Raw genomic sequence first — 23,431 nt, 5'->3', positions numbered from 1 at the left:
CTCAGCCCCGAGCGCTGCGCCTCGGCAGCACCTCTGCTGCCCTGCTCCTGCCATACCCTCCCGAGCTTTGGCGGAGTAGCCTCCTAGGTTTGGTGTCACAGCAGCTCTCTGGAAGCTCTGGCTGTGTTGCGGGAAAGATGCACTGGACTGACACCGTATTTATGCTTCCACGTCCCTCTCTTTGTGAAAGGACTTTACAGAGGACGTCCTAAATGTGGACCTAGGACACCCATAGTGTGTCGGAGTCCAGGGCACGCCCACCAGGGCGATTCAGCTGACCCCATCCCCTTCCTGCCCTGTGAAACTGCCTCGCATGCTCTTCCCAGTAGCCTTTAACCTGCAGCCAACAAGCAGGCAGGGGAGATGGCATAGGGGCCTTCTCAGCCAGGACGTGAAGGCAAAGGGGAGAGACGTCTCTGTCATGCATCAGGTTTCTTGCTGGTGCTTCCCACAGCCTAGACCCATACTCAAAGATTCCTTTTCAGTCCATGCGATAGAGGCAGTGTATGCGGCACCCCAACACCTCCACTTATGTCAGCTCCTAAATATCCAAGCATCTCCTCATTGCCCTGCTGTGGCTGGGGCTCAGGCACCCACCCTCAGTGTCACCTCCTGTATCGTTCTGGCACACGAGCAGCTTGTTGCAGATGCTGACATTCCTTCCCCGTGACATGCTATGCAGCACCTTCATGCTCGGTGGGGTTGCCGCAGAGATCAGTCTTGTCTCCTTCAGATGAGAGTGGTGATGGAAGTGGGGTCACACAGCTGCTTAGGGCTGTGTGGGAAGGGACTTACTTCCTACTTTTAATTCACCCTGCAGGCACTGCCACAAGCAAAGGGCCATCAGCCTGACTGCTCTCGCCTCTGAAGAATGAGGGAAACAAGCTTTGCAAGGAAACAAAGATGGTACCAGTGAGAACCACTGAGCCGGCCTCACAAACCCACACAACACCCTGAACACAGCAGGGAAAAAGCCATTGCCCAGAAATCACCTGCCTTGCTGGAGTGGGCAATGGTTCCTAGATATTAACTCAGACAAGGGGCTCCCTGCTCAGATCCACTCAATGCCAAATCTCTTGCTGATTTTGTGACCCATTTGCTAACAGTGCTCCTAACAAATTTTCCTAATGGATTTGGAAAACCCCAGATGTACAATGAGGCGCAGACCCTTCCAGAGGCAGAGCCCGAGGAGGCACTGGAAGAGCAAAATCAAATCAAAGAGCCAAACCTCCCCTTGAGATTGAGATTGCTTTTATTCTCAGTTGTTTTGGCGAGGATGTGTGGGCAAGTGTGGGTGTGGTGCATGTGCTTCTGGGCATGCATGTACGTGTGCGCAGAGTCCTGCCCAGTGATGTTGAGTATATGAATACCTGCAATTACAGTCCATGAACTGAGCCATGAAGCGCATGATGAGTGCTACATGGAGGCCCACTTGTGGCTTGTCTCTTCTTGTGCTTACTGCAGTGCAGCATCCCCATCTCCCTGCGCTGCGTTTCCAAGGATGCCAGCCCAAGATCCCATCCAAAGGCCATGTGAGGAGCTGAACTCTGGGATCTGGCTCTGCAGAAGGGAGCTCATGGGTTTTCATCTCACTTAGTGAGCTTCTAACACCATTTGCAGTTCCCTTTAACACAACTGTATCCAACTCCTCAGATGAAGGAGCCACTATTACAAACTTTACCTCAGAGGTACAAAGAGAAGAGGACAGGAACCTCATGTAAGCTCTGGTGCTACAGCACAGCCAAGCACATCTTGGGTTCCTGGGAAAGCAGCACCCACATACACTATTGAGTTTTCACAGCCACCGTGGAACTCCAGTATGGGGGATGCTGCAAGGGAGAAAACCCAAGCTTCCACAGCCCCCAGTCTTTTCCATCTGATTTGAGAGACCACAAGGCAGGTTAGATCCCAATCTGTTCTCTAGTTCTGTTTAAAAGCCGAGTCCCCCAAACTCAGAGCAGAGACAGTACAGAAAGAACACAAAAGGAGACTAGTCAAATGCATCCTGACATTGCAGCAGGTTGGAAACAATTGTATTTCTCTGACCTCTTTGCCTTTAGCACAGTAAAAGCAAAGGTGTCCCATCACCCAGGACCCTCTGCAGTTGCCAGGGCCCTCCAAGTACCCTGGCAAGCCCTAAGATGAGCGAGATGGGCAACATCACCTTTTAGCTCCATCTCACTCTACCTCAACAAGTTTGTGTGCTGCTTAGGGACATGCAGTTTCTCTCATTACACAGACCCAGCAGATGGCAAAGTTGTTATCCTGGGAGTTTCACTTGGACGGATGCAGGTTTGAATCCCAGGTTTTGCTTCCGGGCATAATACAAGATACTCCAGGACATGATCCAGCTGCTAAAAGTCCTGCAGTGCAAAGCAACTTGCCAGCTCTACTTCCAAACCTGTCTGCACCAGTTTCAGTAGGAAATCAACTGGTCAGCAAATAAAGGGTCTGGACACCAACAGGCAAAACCAGCACAATCCTCTTGAGTGATGTAGGCATCTAGTACCAGGAGATTCTTCTATTCCAAAGGGGTTAAATTCACTGTCAGCTCCACAGAGACAACTGATGCCCCAGTCCTTTCTGCCCTATTCATAACACACTGTCAGTAAAGGCTGCAGGGTGCTCTGCAGAGGCCTTAGCTGTTTCAGTTACAGGAACTCTCTGAGCAGGGACAAGAACAGGTATGTAATACAAGCTCTGAACTCGGGTATCTCTGCTTTTAGGGCACTGCCTTCAAGCCCTTTTTCCTTGTGGCTTGACTCCCCAAAAAATAACACCCTTTAAAAAATTGAGGTCCTCATCCTTGGGTCTCAGGGATGTTAAGTGGGGTCTAAGAAGCAGGGGCTCATCAAAGGGACACTGTGTGCAGAGGATTCCAGGATGCATCCTTAAAAGAGAGCAACAGTAAAATCAAAAAGACTCTCAGCCACTTGGCTTGGTTCTCCTGCACAGATCTCCCACCTGGCAGTTGCAAAGGGGAGATGTTTTTTAACTGCATAGAAAATTAAATGGCTTTTGCATATTAAAAAACCACAGATGAAAACACAGTTACACCAGTTACCAAACAGTGGGTGGATGAGTGATCACCATTTTATATTAGATAGACCCAGCTAGGTTGATTTGCCATGCTCCCGGCATTTCAGCTTCAGTGCCAACTTAGTGCCTGCACAGGCCAGGTACTGCCATGCTCCTGATGATGTGGCATGCCCTGGCAGGAGGGCTGTGGTCCCAAGGAGCAGGCTGCAAGACATCTGCTCTGTCCTCTCACTCCTTCAATGCTCACGCATCCCAGACCAGATGGGCGCACTGGGAAACAGGCCTCCGGCTGGAAAAGGATTCCAGTTTGTGGTTTCTTTACAACGTGGCTTCCACGCAACATCACAGCAACAGATCGCTAGTTTCTTCCTATGGAGAATGGAAAGAGAGAGGTGAGTAGCAGCAAAGAGAAGGCCACCCAGCACAGGAGGTGACAGCAGGGAATGCTCTAACACAAGTTCTGACTATATCAGGGCCCTTTATGCCTCATAGGCAGCAAGACTCAGGGAGTGTCCTAGCGCTATTCCTGACACCACTCGGAGATCTCACCCCACTTTCATCCCCTCCAGGTGCCACAGGCAATTTCTAGTCTCTAATTTATCTACAGTGATACAGAAGCGCAATCAGTCACTGCTTCTCACTGACATAAGAAAGGCTTAAATGCATATTGCCAGAGCTGGCAGATCAACAAATTAAGTCTGAGCCCAAGCTCTCCTCCCAGCTGGAATGATACCTGGAAAAAGACATGAACTGATGAAGCTGATAACTTTTATTTGGCAGTTTCCCCCAACAATGGTTTGATTTCCACAATCTCCTGGTAAATTCTGCCTTGCATTTCCCAGTGTTAAATTCTGCTAACAGGGTTATTTGCAGCCCTGCACACAAGACTGGTATGTGAAGGACCAGAAGGGGAATGTCACCTCTGCAATAGCAGCAAGTACTGGCAGGATGCATGTCACCGTCTTGCACTGGCCTGGCCAGCCTGCATCCAGGTGGGGACTGCCTTCTACCAGTATCACTCATCCCAGCTCTGCCATCACAGGACAAGAGTTTAAGTCCCTCATCTCTCAGACCTTCACCAGCAGCTGCTGAAGGGATTCTGGCTCTGGAAATGCCTGCCTCCTATTTGATTTACACTAAACCAGGTATTTGCATGGAGCAGGACGCGTACAGCCCAGCTATAGGGCTCAGCTGTAGGACACAAACTGACAGCCACATCTTAGAAACCCTCAAAACCACATGGTCCAGAGAGAAACCAGTGCTGTGGTACCAGTGCTCAACCTGCACTTTCCCAACCCTTTCCACATCTGGCCCAGAAAAGAATGGCCAATCAGGAAGCATGGCTGCCAGGGTCAGCCTACGGGGATCAGGGCCAGTCTGTACAATACAGCCACATGCTGCTCCACCAGATCTCCACACAAAGATGCCTGGGTAGCTCTACTAGGATCCAGACCTAGACTTCTACTGGTCTAGTGGCTGCTACATAAGGAGGGTGCCACAATGACAAATCTAAAGCATCCAAACATGGCAGACCATGAGCTTTTGGTGGCTATCAATAAGGAAGAAATGGCAGGTGGCAGGCACACAGTGACTGCCCTTCTTGTGTCCCTGTGTGATTACAACACATTCTTACCACCTCATGGCATAGTGTATGTGAACACACAAGGCAGGAAACATTTCCCAGCCTGCTTTTCCTCCTGCTTTGCCAGCTACTGCTCAAGCCTGTGTGTGGGACACAGCCAACTCTTTTGCAGTGCAGCAGCTTTAAAGGCTTCACAGCATCACACCCCTCCCTGACAAAGCCTTGTCCAACTGCCACAAAACTCACTTGTCCAGGAACAAATCCAGGGAATCCTGCTGCAGCTCATTTCAAGAGACTCTCCTGCAAGTAGGTCTGAATTAAATGGTACCAAGAACATTTTTACATTCATCATGAGATCCAAATGGGTTTTCAACATGTGATCAATGTGTCCACAGAATCCTATCCCCAGTGCTTTCCATCTGGCCAGTGGCCCTGTCATCTGCAGCAATCATTTTGCTTCATGCCTCGTTGTCATCCCACACCTCCAGGTGACTGCGTCCACTCCAGCCATGAGGCCCCACCTGAGAGCTGCCCCTGCCCCACAGCATTTCAGAGTCCAAAGTCCCATCGATCCCCGTCAGCATGCAACTCCACAACTGGAGAGATGGGAGCACTGCAGAGCATCAGCCATGTTCTGCCCGGTGGAAAACCTTTGGCACCAGCACTGACGATTTATCTGGAAGATAAAGAAAATGTAATGTAGCACGAGCAGCAGGGTTCATGGTGCATGTGATAAATAATCTAAGACACACAATTTTCTGTAGGCTTCTAAATAGGGAGGGCAAGATCTTTACAAGTAACACAGGCCTTTTTGAGAACACAAGTTTCTTGCCAGCAGTGACTGCAAAACTGGGACACAGTTATTAGACACTGTGGAAGGTAGGCTGCAGAACAAGAGGACAAGAGGACAATTGCACAGGCAAAGCCTGACAGCACAGTAGAACACGAATTGCAGCCTTGGGTTAGAAATGTGCTGGAACAAGTACACACATAGGAGGAGCAAATGAATAGACCACGGCAACTTGTGGCTCAGTATCAGGGCAGCAAACTTGCTTCCTGCCCAGGTGGGCACCTCCCCTTCACACACAGCTCAACAGCCCAGTATCACTGAAGCTATTCTCCAGCAGGATGAGCATATTTTGGGGTGAAAAGATACTGAACAGAGAGCAGCATCCAAACTACTTTCAGATACTGAAGGGAAAGTAATAGGCATTTACATGCAGCATAGTAACAGCCACCAGCAAGACACTTGGCTTGCTTCTCTAAGCTCCCTGCCAAATTCCCTTGTGGTACTCTGAGAAGAGCAGATCACGGCTGCACTTCTGTTCTGCAAGAAAAACCTACACATCAAGAAGCCAAGGCACTGTCTGGTTTTGTCAATGTTGTTCCATATTTGTTCCCACCACAACACAGCTCTGTTTCCCCAGCACATCCCTACTTTGTGGAGTGAAGCACATGCAGACTATTAATAGAGGAGGGCAGAGCTTCCGTCCAGAGAGATCTCACCAAGGTGGAGGACTGGGCCAACAAGTGCTGTGAAATTCAACCAGGATAAGTGCATAACCTTATACCTGGAACAGGGCAAGCCCATGCACCACCACAGCCTGGGATCCAGCTGGCTTTGGACGCAGTGGAGAACATGTTGACCACAAGCCAGCAGTGCATCTTTGTGACAATAAAAGCCAAGATGTAATAACGGAGCCTCAGATGGGACAGAAGGAAAAATGTTCAGTCACATCAGCACAGTGTAATTCTGTAGTCCAGAGATGAGGTGGTACCTCCATCCTTGGCAGTCATCAGCCCTTGCCTATAACAAGGTCCCAAGCAACCTGACCCAGCTGTTAGGGTGGCCCTGCTTGGAGGAGGGTGAGCACAGAGACTTCCTGAGTTCCTGACCTAAACCTGCCCATGACTGTATTATCTCTTGATCTGCCCTGACCCCTATGTGTGTCTCACATCAGCAACAACACAGCTGAGGGAACACTTTAACCCATTTCACTGTACCTCTTATCCTTTGAGCGGGCTGTCTATATCTACAGCAGTCCCCAGGCTGTGGGGCTGCTTGCTTCCAGGAAAAGTGCTTAGTGAGGGCATGTGTTATGTAGGCTTTCTGATGTCTACTGAGAGGGAAATGGGGGTCTGCTTTCAGGTCTCACTTGGAACAAGGGCTGATCACAGTAGGAGTGGGGGGGTAAACCAAGGCAACATTAACTCGCTCGCTGCCGTTCTTGGGACAGATGATCTCCGTCAGTCCCTCTGGTCTCGGCTGACTCAGCAGTTCTCCTGTGAATAGGGGAAAACAAGGAAAACATTTACGCATCAGCAAGGCAGTTTTTGCAATTTTTGCCTTGACCATGCCCTTCCCCTCTGCATCACTAGGTAAACATCCATGACCAATGCAAGTGAGCACTTTAAGAAGGCTTACTGGTTCTTCAACCCAAGCAGGTCTCATCCACGTAACCATGGTGAATGTCCTGATGATTACAGCTTGGAGACATGCTGCTCCACACAAAGGTAACATCTGCCATCGTTCCTGTCTCTGCTTTGAACAGCCGCACACAGACTTGAGAGCTCCTTAGGGAGATGGAGGTTTTAGGAGTAGGTGTTTTAATTAAACTTTGGGGCAGACTGAACGTAAACTTCTGGATCCCATCTCCATGAAAGGGAAGAAGCTGAACTGCAGCATCAGCAGCAAATCAGGAGACAGATACAAGCCTTATTATGAACATCTGTATCCTACAGCTACCCACACCCACAAAGCTACCCAAAAAGCAGCTGTCTTCCAGTTCAAGCAGAACGATGTTACAAGGACCCTGTCAAGACCGCCTTCTTTGACATGGACCAGAAAGAAAACAGCTTGAAAGCACTGCTCAGAATGATTTTTGCATCAGTAACACATTTCTCCTCTAAGAAACTCTAGGAGGGACCTCAAACTAGCCACAGACAAGCATGCTTGACCTTTTCTGAAGCTATTCTGTCCCTGAGCAACCCTGGCCACTGCAGCTGTCCAGCCATTGCTCCTGTACTGTGTTTCTAAGCTGGAGCTAGCTAGACGCTGGAAAGGCCCTGCTGTTCTGCGATGGCTAGCCAGCTGCAGGGTGCCTCTCTTCGCTATCAGAACAATACTTAGAAGCAGGTAAAAATACTCAAGAGGATTCCCTAATATCCCTCTCCTTGGGTGCCGCGGGACTGCCGCTGTGTCCTGTCAGGGCTCTGAGCCACCCTATACTCTGCTGAGCGCACAGATCCCAGCTCCCAGCCATCAGCTATTCCCTAATGGAGGCACTACCACATCGGCATTGAGTTAGTAGCAGAGGGGGGCTGTCGCACCGCATGGTATCCCCCTGCTAAATGCATGCCTTAGGTCAGCTGTTCAAGTGCCAAATTGGCAAGTTGTTGTCATTTCAGCTGTAACAGTTATTTTTCTCCTTCCTAGTAGTTGCTGCAGTAGTGTGTTTTGGCTTTAGTCTGAAAATAATGCTGATAACACACCAGTGTTTTAGCTGTTGCTTAGTAATACTTACCCTGATTGAGGACTTTTCAGTCTCTCATGCTTTGTCTGTGAGGAGGGGCACGGGAAGCCAGGGGGAAGCAGAAACAGGACACCTGACCCAAACTAACCAAAGGGGTATTCCATACCACAGCACGTCATGCCCAGTATATAAACTGGAGGGAGTTACCCAGAAGGCCCAGATCACTGCTCGGGTTGGGCGGGGTATCAGTCAACGGGTGGTGAGCAATTGTATTCTCTCCCCTTTAACATTTCCCTTAGTAGTAGTAGTAGTAGTTTTATATTATACTTTAGTTATTGGAAGGAGAAAAATAAATGTTACAGCTGAATCCAGGACACAGCTCCCCAATGCTGGCACCCTTGCAGCATGTAGTCCCAGCCAAGACGTAGCTCAGCACAGTGAGAGGGGATAGCCAGGTGCAGAGATGTGCCCAGCTCCAAGGAACACTTCCCCAACAGCTTGATCAGAGCAACTCAAGTTTCCTCCTGGCTCCACTCCACACGACTGGCCCCAGCCAGGCAGATTCCCCAGCCATCAACATACCATGTCTTCAGAGTAGCGTAGCCCAGCCACAGCAGAGACACCCAATAGCACCATCACTTGATATCAGTCTGGCAGGTGGGGTCTGCTCTCAAAGGCAAATATGGGATGGCATCATCCATGTCCAGCAAGGGCACAGTTTTTCTAAGTGTGCCCATATTGATGCCAAACAGACCTATCTGAGGTGGAGGCACCAGGCCACAACTGGCTTGTGCCAGCTAGATCAGTGACTTCCTCTACAAAGGCAGGCCAGCTGTAAGCAGGCTGCAGTCACTGGTTAACACAAAAACTCTGTACCCATCCACCAAGCAGCGACTGTGAACTATCCCCACTTTCACTAAAACAGTCAAGACAGATGGTCCTTAGACTTCCATAGTTCAAAATGTACTTGCAGTAAATTCCCCTGATGTCAAACAAACATCAGAAAACATCTTCCTATGTCCAGCTGTCAATGCCATGCACCCCAGGGAAACAAGTAAAGAAATCACACTTTGAAGTACTGCCCAGCCTGTGCACCAATAGCACAACAATCAGTCCCACCATTCCTGAAGCCTCCCAGATGCTGCTTCCCTCCTCTCCTCCTCACTGTTTCTCTTCACACTTTCATGAAAAAGCAGATCTAAATCCCTTTGGTTTCTCCAAAGCAAGAACACATCACTTGGTATCATGAAAGCAGAGGGGAGGGCTTGGCAGGGAACACACACAGTTCCTCTGAGAGATACCTCACCTCGCGGGCCAGTAATTCCAGTTCACCCTCATGGTCTGCATCTGAATTCATATTTGGTTTGAATACCTACCCTCGTCTTACACCCACACTCAAACCTGAAGCAGCAGAGCAGCTTTAAAGCCATGCAGACACGTCCCCCAAAACAGAAGAATCGTGACCGTATTTGCAATTCAAAGTTAAATTTGCAAGGCAGCGTCCTCAATTACATGAGCTGTCACATACTGAAAGCAGCATTGCACACCAGCAAGCACGTACACCACAGGGCTCCGTGGCCCAGTGATTCCCAGGTTTCCAACCCCAGGTTAACTTCCAAACTGCAGTATTGCTAATAGTACTGAAAACATCTGCTGTGAAAGATGAGTCATAAAATCAGTGCAACATTATGTGCTTTAAAGACAAGGCTAATATCCATTAGATCTTAAACAGGAGGAGCGCAGTAGACTGGTCTCTGCTTGAGCATTCCCTTTTTCATTCCCATTTTCACCATCCCACTTCAGGAATCCTTTGATGGAGATTTCTCAAGCAGAGGAGATTGCTGCAGGCTTAAATAGATGCCTGATTTGCAGGCAAACCCCTTCCCACTCCTCTTCAGTCAACCCTACTTCTCTTCATGTCATGGCGTTACTGTCCCCTCTAGGTTGCCCCTGGGATAAAACTCACCTCCCTCTGTCCCCATTCCCATTTCCAGAGCAGCTGACATATACGCTGCTCCCCAGAAGAAAGACTTTTCCTGCAGTTATTCCATGACACAGATCATGCTCCAAGTGGGAAGAAGGTGACCTGTACATCTTTCCTATTCCTCCTTCTCCCAGCTAAGGGATGTCCCACTGCTTTCCCCCATAGCATTCTCATCCCCTTGTCTTTACAAATTGCTCATCTCTGCTGCACAAACTCATCACAGTACTAAACCAGGCATATCTAAATCATACTTCAAATCACTGCTAAATAATAGCCAATGCAAATTCCATTGCAATATGCAGTCTTCAAAGTGTAGCAAACTAACATTCAGATACTGCCTGGATGCAACTCTCAGAGCCCAGAGTCTCTTGGAGGTTCCAAAACCCTCACATTTCTATTTAGAAATTATTCAAACCGCAGAAGATTAAAAGCGTAAGTCTTGAGGGCTCTGGCAGGGAGAGAAAAAGGAGATCAAACAAAATATTTCACTGATACAAAGAAAAATCAAGTGCTTGGCATGCGGTGGTGTTTGCCTGGTTTAACTGTTAAGTTTAAACGTAGCTGGAGCAGCCCATGTCTGCAGCACTTGTTCTGCCCCATGTACAGACTAGCCAGGCTGTATTTTGATTGCACATTCCTTCACGAGCATGTCACAAATTTTACTGGAAACCTCAGTTCTGCCTGCCCCCTCTGAAAGGCTGCCCTGCAATAGCACATACAAGCCATGAAGCTTATCCTAGTCTTGACGTGGCCTTTTAATGCTAGTTCTTTAACACAGATGAGCCTTTGAACAATCCCATCTTCCAGGAAACAAATCTCCACCACTAAGGCTATTCAGCTGATATAGGAGCCTGAGCCCTACTTGCAAAGGCACTTTAATGCTGGGTTCTTACTAAGGTTTGATTTTTAGATGCATCTAAGTCCCAGTTCCAATAACAGCAGAGAGGCACACACCAAGCCTGGTTAAAAGCACCTGCCAACAGACAGCAGATGCTTTAGAAGATGCTCCTTTGCTGCCTCCACATTTACGATGGCACAAATGGTGTAGAGGACTTCCATCTGTCCAGTGGCCACCCTCCTGGTGTTTTTGCTCAGAAACAGGTCTCTACAACTGTGTAAAATGTGCTGTACAGAAAGCTAAGGCTGAGACCAAGACCCTGTAATGAAACTACCATGGCTGGGCTGCAGCATTACCTGGTTTGTAAACTCCCTCAGGCAGATGGGCTGAGCAAGTCATGCTGTCCACACCATGTGAGAGAAACTGCTACATGTCAGTGGTCACTGGCAAAGGTAGGAACAAACCTTCAGGCATGCCCGAAGCTCTACATGAAGGAGCTGTTTCCTCGCAGCATTAGCCAGCTCACCCGAAGCAGGTATTTCTATGTCAGCAAGATGTTCTTTGCTGCCACTGTTTTATTCCAGAACAGATACAGGCATGGCCTACTTTGAGGCTCTTGTGTTGAGTTCCCAGACCAGGCCAACGACCACAAGGATAACTGCAAGTGCCAGACGGAGCTCAACCACATACTGGCATTCAGTGCACAAGGAAGACACTTGTGATGCCATATATGCCCAGGAATACAGAAAAGCATCAGTGTACAATTTCTGCTCAAGCACAGTTAGGGACATTATTCCTTCTGTCTGTGATTTACTGTGATTTGGAGAGGGATGCCTCCCTCAGAGCTCATGCCAGCGATCAGACCCATGCGTGCTGCAAAGCACACTTCACTGGCCTTTAGGGAATACCCGTGAAATGCCATATACCCATGACAAATCAGAGAGTAAGGAAGGAGGCTGACAGCAGGAAAAGTGAGTACTTGCATGAGTGTTCGGTTACTCCATGCTGGCAGCCAGACAAGGCCAGCCGTAAGCCTACTTAGCTGCCTAAAAGAGAGAAGGGTTTTGCACACAAAGACGAAAATCCCACCCGGACCATTTGCCTCCTTCACACAGTTCCCACTGCTGTGGCTTTGCTAAGTGGCACAAGGTCCCCTGTTCATGTGTCAACAATGCGCAGCAAGGGCACAGGGTTGAGAGATTCTGATCTGGTCTGGCCTGGCCCTACCATGCCATCTCCTCTCTTCAGTGTTCCAGAAGAACACATTTACACAGTATCAGCCTGGTGATGCTTCTCATTTTCATTTATGTCATTTTCATGCTGTCATGTGTCAGGATATGGGCTCCCCTGGGACCAGCAGCAAGCAGTGGATGAACAGGACCCCGACACAGTCTCTCCATGGTGCTGCTTCTCCCTCTTCAGTCTGCTTGGGGGCAGCCAAACCCAAGCTCTTCCTACATCCTGCCCTGCCTCAGTACTGACCGACCCACCCACCCCATCCCACACCCCAGAGCTGCTACAACCATGTACCCACTATTTCTGCAGCCCCACTGCTCATTTGCTCCTACTCCAGTCTCTACTCACTCTTCCTCCTTGTTGAGGGCCTTCAGATACCAACCACTGCAGGTGGGGCTGGCAGGAGATAGACTTTACATCTCAGCCTCAACTGCTTCTCTGTCAAGCCTCCTCTGACTAATCCTTGCTTGTGACATCTCTCAGCACAGCAACTCGGCAGTCATGCCTTCAGGGAAGTAGAGAACAAAACACTTCAACACTGCCTTCGTACCAAAGGCATGTGTCCCATGCTCGGTTTCCAACAGCAGTCAGAAAGCAGGGCTCACAAGAGAGCCCCAGGACACCCCTCTGCTTTGCATGCAGAGAGATTAGGGTTGAAGAGACTACCGATCCTCTGCCTGCTGTTAGCTGCTTGGAGGTTCAATAGCTGGAGCACTTACACAGTTAGATCAAACCTGTCACAGAGGCAGGGTGAGTTGAACAGCCACATGCACATATTTCCCCCTCTGCTGTAAGCACAGGTAACGTCCTCATACACTGGGACTTTGCAGCCAGCTCTACAGTAGACAAGAAATCTGCCAGGAGTCTTGGCAGGATGATGGTGTCTCACACCAAGCCTGCTTCTATACCATGCCACTTAAATCTTGTCTTCACAACTCCTTCATTTCATCCAAGCAGAGTGGCTTCCTGCAAATGTTGCTGTGCTTAATGCACAAGCTTATACCCAAGCACTGCACACAGAAAACACTGTTCTGTATTCGTATGAATATTTAATATGCCCCTTGCAGCACTGCCTGGATGTCACGCACAAACATATTCCCCAGAAAGTCAGAACTCTGCATTCTGCTTGATTTACTTCTGGAGTCCTTAGTGACCTTATCTACCTGGTGTACTTGAGACAGACGGCTGGATAAAACCTGCAAGTTAGGACTTAATTTTCTTCCCACTGGAGGCTATTCTGCCTGCAATCACAACAAAAATAAGGAATCAGAATACAGACACATCACAAAAGGGAGCAGAACAGGGTGAAATCCACCTTATGAATAAAAGTTTCATGAGCCTCCCATTGCAGTCGTGGTTGAAGAAGCTGAAAACTAGCAAACAAATTAGCAGCAAAAATCCCAGCCTGTCAAAGTGCCCCAGTGAGAGAGATCACTGTAGAAAAAAAAAAACAACAATTCTGGATTTGTGCTGAAAAGAGTGTTGATAGTAGAGAGATGTTTTAGTTACTGCTGAGCAGCGCTTACTCAGAGTCAAGGGAGGGAGCGAGTGAGTGGCTGTATGGTGCCTAATTGCTGGTAGGGGTTAAACACCACCACATTCTGCCTCTCCAGCCAGCAAGCACCTCATCTCACAGCTCTGGCTGTGGACATGTATATGGCTCACCTTGATTATTTTCTCCAGCTGGCTGCACTGGAAAATATTTTCCCAAGGGCCTTAATTCATGCCAGCTGACAGCAACATGAAACAATCTCCATGGTGGATCTCGGGAAACGGGCAGGAGTGCATTTCAGCTTGGAGCTGACAGGTCTAGGTCAAGCTTCAAGACCTAGAGCCACAGTTCCCCAGGCCAGGAACCCCAGACCCTCTGCAGCAGCTGCGCTCTGGTGAGCTCAAGCCCAGGCAGCTTTCCCTACAGCAGAGATCACTGTGCACTTTACCTCCTACCCATGGAGCCGCCAGGCTAATTTCCAACTTGGAAAACCTTTATCCCAAAACATTTGTTAATTATCTTTTTCTCAGGCACACAGAAGTTGATTATAGTTAGAACTGGAATGCAATTAAAAGCCAAACAAAAAAACCCACACATTCCCCAAACCCCGTAATTTGGTACTTCCTATCTCCATAGTCACAAACCAGAATTAAGAGAGCAGTAGGAAACCATCAAGACTGCCTCAAAATAACTCCAGGAGCAGTCATGAAGGCTTGAGCTTTTCTTTCTTCTTCTGACAGTATGAAATAAACAGCTTGGAGAAATAAAGGACGGTTGACAGCTATCTTATCCTAAACCAGTACGGGTAACTGATCTAGCATCAGTGTGGCTACATAACACATGCGACATCTCTCTCCTCTTTCTGCAATTTATGAAATACTGAGCACAGAGAGCATCTATGACAGGTTATACTGACACCTCAGTAAGAGACTTGCCATGAGGAGAGAGGCTGTGACTTTTGACATGACTGCCCACTCCAAAAAGATGAAGGGGTAGTGAACATGATGCCATTTCTCCACTCCGTCCCATCAAACTCATTCTATTTCAAATAGTATTTCAGCTTCTTCTCTACCTGCTCTGTTGGGCATTCCATCCTTATCCCTGTGCAATGGGGAAGGTGCAAGCCACCTCCACCCATGAGTGACCAGAGCAGACACTGGAGAAAAGAAGTAACATAAGGGGACAAGTAAACAGCACAGCATAAAGGCTCAGTAAAATGAGAGAGGGGACTGAGCAAAAGTTGAAATAGAAAACAAAGCATCCTCCAAATTGCTGAATATTTTGCTGCCCTTATAGTATCTTGAACTGGCAGGTTGCAATACAGCACTTTCAGATGACTGCAATACAAAGCCATGAAAAATTGATTTGCCTCATTAACATTTTAGGACCTTATGAGATGGAACAAAATTGACTGTCAGGGAATTTTAAGGGAGAGTCATGGTGTAATGAGCTCAGTGTGAATTATCCTCATCCCAGAATAGAAACTGAGTAACCAAGCCCAGAATCTACCTTTCAGTTATTTTTAATTCTACCCCTTCAGCCATATATGCCATAAGTACTTTCTCATTCTGCCAAAGCAAGCCATCAGCTGGAGAGAAAGCTGCAGGCAGCCCCAACCTGTCCTCACTCAGTAACAGCAAGGCAGGTCTGCATGCAAAGCATCACCTAGACACTAAACACTACCAGCTGCAGCCCATCCAAACAATCCCCACCAGCTGAGAGCCCACCCTTCCAAACAGTAATTCCAAAGCTATTCCACCTCCATCACAGATGAGATGCTGTGTTTCTCTCATCCAAATGATAAACATGCTGCAGGTCCCACTAAAGGGAGAAAACAGAGAGTTTAAAAGCATTCTCAAAGCCATTACTGTAATAGACAAAGTTAAGAGGCCAGGTTCATCAGAGTCTGCAGGGAGCTACCAGGACTGATCAGCATCCTGCTAGCTCTGTCTCTCTGTGTTTGGGTCACAACATGTTAATAGCTAGCCACCTGAAAAGCCAATCCCTGGAGGGGGACTTACAAAAGTCAGTCCCATGGACTTCCAGCCTTACGAAACTGATGAGGCAGGGCCAAGCCTCAGCCTGCCCCTTCGCTAAATTCAGAGAATTAGGCAAGCTTGCAAGACATTTTTCCTCACAATAATTTGGCTGTGGTATTGCACCCAGAACCACCTGGTCATTTTCTGCCTGCTCCAACACAAGAACTAGGCAGCCTCAATGCAGGTACTGCAAGATGCACTTGATGAAAACCAAAGGAAGTGGTCCAGCACCTGATACAGGCTGCAGAACTCCGCACTGCACCAGGCTGTAGGTTCAAGAAGCTCACAAGGGCTCACAAAGAGACTGGACCAGGAACTGGCAAAGTGTCTTTAAGAATTACTAAAGAGACAAATCCCTGTGCTGAAGATAGACAAGGGCTGGGAGAACACTTGGGACAAGTTTTTTTCCCAGTTGGCTTGCTTCTTCCCCACAAAATGTCTATGCATGCCATAGCTGAAGGTAAGATCCTGGGCATGAAGCCCCTTTTCTGGAAGTTCAGCAAAGTCCATCTGGGGACCTAAAGACCCACAGTTTCCCTTGTAGTAGCTGTTTACATTCTGCCACAACCACTCCCTTTATTTTTCCTCTTTAACTTTACCTATCACCAGCCAAGAACAAACCAAAACACACATGAAAGACATGCATGAACATGTGCTGCCCAACAATTTTCCCCGAGCTTAAATAAACTCCTTTCTGGGTAAAATTAACTTGGCTCCATGAGCTCCTGTTGCCCTAAAGCCATTCCAAAGCTTCAGTGTGTTCTGCAAACTGAATTGGAGGGAGCTGTATTTTCAAACCTGTGTGGTAAGTATTCTCTTCCAGATCATTCAAGGTGAAATGCATGTGCAATACGTGTCTGTAAAGCTATTTTGGGCACTCCAAAACCCTCGCTGTTCAGCAGGACAACCAGAGCCCACTTAACCAAAGAAACACATTCCCCCTTCCCTTCATCATCAACTGGTCTAAGGCACAAAGTCTAGTGTTTTACCTGTTAATTGAACCAACTTGAACTCATCCCTGTTCTGAACTATTAACATTTTATATTGAAACCACTTTACTGTGGAATTTGATCTATGCACATAGATCACAGAATTTATTCTAGGCTTGTGTTTAATTGGAGCTAAATGCCTCCTTGGTGCTTCTGCTACTCACTTCCTGCTAGTTAATAACTAACACCATACTACATGCTGACCACAAGCTTTAGCCAAGTAGGAACCTGCAGGACCACAAAAGTTTCCATAATTACAAGGTCATCAGATCTAACTTGCTTCTTGCATATATTTTCTCCCTTTACATGGAAGTTTCATGAGTACATCCTGAGGTCAAGCATTTCCTCCCTGTGAGGCAGAGCGTGATACAGACAGCTTCATGCAAATCTACATGTCTGAAATCAGAGAAGCAGAGCACTGAGACTAGCCGCCAGCTCTCCTCTTGGTTTCACGGGTAAGTCTGCTTTCTTCTATGAAAGCATTGCTGGTGCACATGGCAGTGTGGCGCACACGCCACAGAACTCTGAGCCTGAGTTTCCCTATGCCAACAGACACTTGCTTCAAATCTTCTTCCTTTGCTTGGTTTAAAGTATTTTTGTTATTACTAAAATTGCTGTCTTTGAAGTTTGAGTCAGTTGCTGACTTTGTACTGCTCAAGGGTCAAGAACAAAGCTCTGTCTGTCCTTTTGCTATTAAGAGCTTTTACTTGTATCCGTTTTCCCGAGGATATGAGACCAATCTTTTAGATATTGTTTTTCCTTTTCCTATTAATGATTCCTCAGCATTTCCAATCATTTAAGCATTCTTCTCTTAATCCTCTCATTCCCTAATATCCCAACAGGTGACAACTAACAGCTGTAAATCAAGTCAGTAACTAGCTTTGCTTATAGACACCTTTTCCCCAAGGGGAAGGGCTTATTTATGGAATTAATATTATAGTTTTACTACACCTCTGCTGAAACCAATTCTTACCACTTTTTATTCTGCCACTGGAACACTTTCCAACAATAAGTCATAGAAGTTCAGAAACAATAGCTTTGCTACTTCTGAAGAGTTCATTGCCTATTAAATGCCATCTGGTCTGGGGTTCTCAGTCCCCAAAAATAAACTGCAATATCCATCTTTGCTGTTTAAAAATCACTTCTATGGTAGACATGTCTGCTACTGAAACAGGAAGAAGCCCTGGGTGCTGTAAAGAACTCATCAGCCTCCCAGGGAGGCAGCAGCATTGCCAGAACATTTCACTCCACCGTCTCCTCTTACTCCCCTGCCCCTTCTCAGGAGCTGCCAGCTCCACGATGGGGCTCTGGGACAGACCTGAGCTCTTTCATGGCCCCCTAACTATTTGCGATGCAAATCTGTATTACTCACAGGTTTTCTCCAGGAAGTTTTCCACCAGGTGGATAACTCTCAGGCACTTACTCACCAGTGTCACTGCAACAGAGCGCTGGCCCGTCTCCTTCAGATGTACCACCAACCCACCTAAGCACAAATTGGATGGCTATGCTCTGGACATGCCCAACACTGAGGCCCTCAGAGGCATCCACTTTGGGAAGAAATAACCTTAAAATTTCCTGGCCATTTACTTGAACTGATCGAAGAAGAGAGACTCAGGGAGATCTTAACCATATGGTCAAGATACCCCAAGAGTGAGGACTACTGGGACTGGAAAAGCAGGAACCAGGAGGATGCCATTCAGCATTGGAGTTCAAGCCCCAGCCAGGTTTGCTCTGAGGGGAGGTGAAGCAGACGTGGCAGCTCAAGAGACAGATACTGGCAGAAATGTGGGCAACACGCTGGCATACAGGAGATGTCCCATTTCAGAGCTACTCAGAGATCATGTTATAAGGGTACACTTTCCACAACAAAAATGGCAGAACAACAACCAAGGAAATAAGGTCAATTACACACAGACTCACACAAAAGGCCATTATAAGAGAGGCAAAGAGAATGCTCTCCTCTGCTGAGCTTTGTCCAGTTTGTTCTGAGATACAGGAAGCCCTGCAGGACCACCAGTAATTTGGACATAGAGTCTGAAAGGGGAGCAAGAGCCAGACTGGACTAGAAACAGCCTTTCCTTCCCTCCACATCACAAGACTGCTCTGTGAGAGAAAAAACATGAGAGAAAGCACAGACCTGCTGGCTGCTTCTATTTGCACACATAAGGATTTTGCATGCTTGGTGCTAGTGGAAACATGTCCCACAGCTCTGGACTTCACCAGCAGCCTCATGGGAGCTAAGGGCACCTGTATCCCTTCTTCATGACCCCGCCACAGGTCTGCCATAAAACATGACAACTTGCAATGCCATATTGGCAATGAACTAGAGGCCTGGCAAGAACTGCTTGAGCTGCCCAGCCTCTCTACAGAGGCCAGCATCCACCCTGCCATTCAAGGGCAGGAGCAGCCATGCAGCGAGCCAACAGCCATGCTGCTCAGCTTCTCACAGCCAAAAGCACCCAGCCAAGCTTGCAGCTGACAGCTTTTCATGGGAAACACGTTTTTAGCACCTGCAAAGTGCTGTGACAGAAATACAAGTCACAGATTCAGAGCCAGCCTACTGTGCTACTCAAACCAGCCCATCAAGCATCTCTTCTCATCATACTGTCTTCAGCCCAGTGGTTTGGGGCTTTATTTTTTACATTTTATTCTTCTTTTTAATTACCATATCCTTGTGTGAATCACTAACTTGAGCATGCTCTTGCCTTGTTTGGCAACATTTTCTGAAGATCTTGTTTAGCTTCACTGCAGACACTCAAAAATGTGCATGTACATAATGTGCTAGGCTCTCTTTTGTCATAGAAGATGCGATTTATTTCTCAGAAGGACTAGGAACAAGTTAAAAATAACAGGCAACTTCCAATTCTTTGTGGTAGCTTTCTGTTACAAAAGACAGAGAAAAGTACTTCCCAAAGGAAGGTTCCCAAACTTTTCTTTCATCAAAAAAAAAAAAAGTCAGTCTTTACTTTGGCTAAGCCAAATACATTGTTTGGGAAAAGACAAGACAACGACACAAACAAGACTCAACTCTTAATCATTTATTTCAGCATCTCATCCTAGCAAAGCTCCCAAGCTGACCACAACAGCCACTTGCTGAGCTGAATTACTTGCCAATGCAAGCATCAATTAAGATTGTGCCAGAATCCAGTAAGAGCCCATAAGGCTCCCTCTGGGCACATGCGTGCTCCTCTAAGAAATGACAAACTTCTCACTCACTAAAGCTGTCATGAAAATGTCACTCATGCTAGATCACAGGCTTCTTCAACAGCATGAGCAAGACTCCCTGCCCAAAACCCCTGACACTACAGCTTCAGGGACACAGACCTGACCAGACCTGTTAAGGAGGACAAAGCACACAGGCGCTTCATTCCCAACGTAGTCCTCCACCACTGTCACAGTACCTGGAGATGACCAAAGCTCCAGAGCAAGGCTTGCATCACCTCCATCTTCACCCACTGAATGTTTCTGCACAACTATCCACCAGAAGCTTTAAAAATAGTGATAAAAAGGAAATAAATTCTTGTTCAGCAGATCTCTTGGATATTCCAATCAGCAAGAAATAGCATCTCTTCCCAGTGTCCCCATTGTCTGCCTTCACTCCCATCTCAGTGTGAAAGCAATAATGGGGAACAAGTCAGGTAGCAGCTGAAGCAGAGCAGTCAGCTATATTAAAATACAAGCTCAAAGCTCCAGAGCTAGCTTTAACAAAGGAGCAAACATAAAAGCCCAAAACAACAACAATAATAAAAAAACCAAACACAAACCAAAACCCCCACCAAAACTCCAAACCAAAACCAATAAAAAGGTACAAAAGCTTGTCATATTCCTGACACCAAGAGCTCAAGATATTCCAGCAGGGCATTTTCAAGCCTGAGATGGCTCAGTCCTGGTCCTTAACGGGGCACAGTGAAAGGACATTGGTATATTAGAGAGACCTTTGAAACCAGAGGCATGACTGGTCCCCACACAAACTCCCACTGCATGCAGCTGTCTCCCTACTTTGGTGCCAGTGAAACACCATCTCCCCTACACCATCCTCCCAGGATCTGGAGGATGGGTGGGGAGGTGTTAAAATCTATCACCACCACCACCACTCACTACACCTCCAAGATGCTGAAAAGGTTAACTGTTATCAGAATGAAGGGTTTATTGCTACCCTTTTAAACAGAGCCTGAGCCCAAGAGCAAGGTGGGGAGGCCCAGAAATCCTCTGCTAAACATTCAGGGCTCAGGAGAGCTGGGCAGGACTGCCAGCACTGGCACAAGCTCAGCAGGAAGGAGACTGCCCTCAGAGCTGCAACACGGCCACCTTTCTTCACAGAAACAAATTTCTTCTTTCGCACTGCAGCCAGCAGTTAGTGCCCAACCAAAATAGATTTAAGCTATTCCACAGTAAAAATAACAGTGACCAAGAAATGTTATATCAGATCACAGGAAGGGGAAGTTCTTTTTGATAGATTTCCTAAATTTAGCTGCTTCAATAAACCAGAGAAAGTCATATGGACGATAGAATTTTCCATACCCAGCGCATGCATCATTATCTGAAATAAGAGCATGAAAATCTCTCTCGGTCAAAGAAGGAGCCTGCAAAAGGAAGAATTAGAGAAACGCAGAGGGAGCTAAAAACTCATCTGGTTACACAATGCGTGTAAGTAGGCCTGGTGCTTGCTGCAGACTCCTTGGTTTGGAAACCTGCCACCAAGTAACCCCTACTTCAGCACATTTAACCCCATCCAGCAGCTCTGCCTGTGGTGGGTTGACCCTGGCTGGACACCAGGTGCCCTCCAAAGCCACTCCTATCACTCCCCCTCCTCAACTGGACAGGAGGGAGAAAATCTATCACTAAAAGCTCATGGTCAGAATAAGGACAGAGAGAGATCATGCACCAATTGCCATCAGGGGCAAAACAGGCTCGACTTAGGCAAATTTGTTTATATTACCGATCAAATCAGAAAAGGGTAATGAGAAATAAAGCCAAATCATAAAACACCTTCCCTTCATCCCTCCCTTCTTCATACCCAAATTCTCTACCTCCTATCCTCAACAGTGCAGGGGGACAGGGAATGGGGGTTCATCACACATTGTCTCTGACACTCCTTCCTCCTCAGTAAGGACTCCTCACACTCTTTCCCTTCTCCAGTATGAGGCCTCCTACACAGGAGACAGTTCGCCATGAACTGCTCCAGCGTGGGTCCCTTCCACAGGATGCAGTCCTTTAGTAACAAGACTGCTCCAGCACAGGTCCCCCGTGGGTCACCAGTCCCGCAGCACACCTGCTCCAGCGTGGGCTCCTCTCTCCATGGGGACACAGGTCCTGCCAGTAGCCTGCTCCAGCAGGAGGCTTCCCACAAGGTTACAGCCTCCTTCCAGCATCCCCCTGCTCTGGCTGCAACTGCTGTTGCAGAGGGTTTTCTCCCCAGCCCCTTCTTAAATCTGTTATCCCAGAGGCTCTACCACCTGATGGGCTCAGCCTTCTCCAGTGGTGGGTCCATCTTGGAGCTGGCTGGCACTGGCTCTGTTGGACACAGGGGAAGCTTCAAACATAAGCTACCCCTATAATCTCTCTGCTACCAAAATTCTGTCGCAAAAACCTAGTACAAAAATACAGCCACACACAGCAAGGGGGTAAGAAGCATGATGCAGACCAGGACAGACACAAACCCCCCATCTCTTCCTCTCATTGCAGCAGCACAGACTTATCAACACGACACAATCTGTGCCTCTCTCCCTGCGTGTGATGCCCTGGCAGTGTAGAGAAAAGGCCACCTGGCATGCTGCCTTCCGGAAGATACAGTCCAGATGAGGCTTTCCCAGGAAAGCCAACTTATCCAAAGAACTACTTGGTGACTGCTCTGAGCCAGCACTGATCATCTTAGCTCTGACTGCTTGGTCAGCAACGCAGTGGCGCAACATGGGAGTCACTCAAAAGGGATAATGGTGGGACAGAGGTTGGCTGGCTCAGAGCCTGCATTAAAGCAGTAGAGACCAAGCCAGCAGGTGTATCTTCAACCTACAGTGCTCTTCAAAACCAATTTGGGCCCAGGAACAGCTCCCCATCACTGAGTAAGAGTTTGGCACCACGTGGCCATTGCTCAGTCTGACACCAGTTTGTCTGGATTTACTATTCCCTGCATGCACCCTTGGGCGACTCCTGGGTGAGGCTGCAATTTGCAAGACGCCTTCCACGCTACAGATCTCTTGACAGATATGTGCTGAGCAGCTCAGCTGCCTTCTTGCTGTCTCTTCTGCTCCAGCTCTTACACGTCCCATCATGACTAAATTCCCCTGCCAAGGAAGGTCATCGCTCCTCCTGTGAGGCACTCCCTGCTTCACAGATAGAGAAATTATAAAAGGGACACCTAATTTATGTAGCTGCCCAAGTTCCCTCTGCTTCCACATAGACGAGGCCCCAGCTGCTGAGCCTTTTTTGAGAAAAAAAAACAAAATGAATTGGACATAAATGCCTTGAAACATTCCCTATCACCCACTGTATAAATACAGCTGCATCTCGCTATCTGTTGAGGATGTAATCCCCAAAAGTGCAAATGTCAGCAATCTGACAGACAATTATGGTATTTTTCCCCATAATGTAGTAGAGGAGAACACATGTATAGACTGGTGAATTATACACAGTATAAATACAGAGGGAGGGTGGAAAGTTACAAATGCAAATATCAGGATGGTCAATATCACAGAATAGTTTGGATTGGAAGGGACCTTAAAAGCTCATCCAGTTCCAACCCCCTGCCATGGGCAGGGA

The 23,431-nt window shown here is 47.6% G+C and overlaps 1 protein-coding gene and 1 long non-coding RNA gene across 2 annotated transcripts in view; both read right to left on the bottom strand.

The window, feature by feature from the left end:
• Window positions 1-1,234: 1,234 nt before the first annotated feature.
• LOC130604501 (uncharacterized) lies at window positions 1,235-6,763 on the bottom strand. Its single transcript, XR_008973475.1, has 3 exons — window positions 6,193-6,763; window positions 4,868-5,297; window positions 1,235-3,408 (listed from the first exon to the last, which is right to left on the bottom strand). It is a non-coding gene; the product is annotated as an uncharacterized LOC130604501 (long non-coding RNA).
• A 10-nt stretch (window positions 6,764-6,773) lies between these two features.
• The window catches only part of MFHAS1 (multifunctional ROCO family signaling regulator 1), a 29,014-nt gene continuing 12,356 nt past the window's right edge, over window positions 6,774-23,431 (bottom strand). Inside the window, exon 2 of the mRNA XM_057419044.1 lies at window positions 6,774-6,904. Coding sequence (XP_057275027.1) covers window positions 6,774-6,904 — 131 coding nt within the window. The remainder of the gene's footprint in view (window positions 6,905-23,431) is intronic.

This window comes from Pezoporus wallicus, unplaced genomic scaffold, assembly GCF_028554395.1.
Source record: "Pezoporus wallicus isolate ANWC-B61680 ecotype Strahan unplaced genomic scaffold, APGP_CSIRO_Pwel_v1 contig_2384, whole genome shotgun sequence".
NCBI classification, from domain to species: Eukaryota; Metazoa; Chordata; class Aves; order Psittaciformes; family Psittacidae; genus Pezoporus; species Pezoporus wallicus.
The sequence above is the reverse complement of the archived record's forward strand: the minus strand, read 5'-3'. Positions and strand labels throughout refer to the sequence as shown.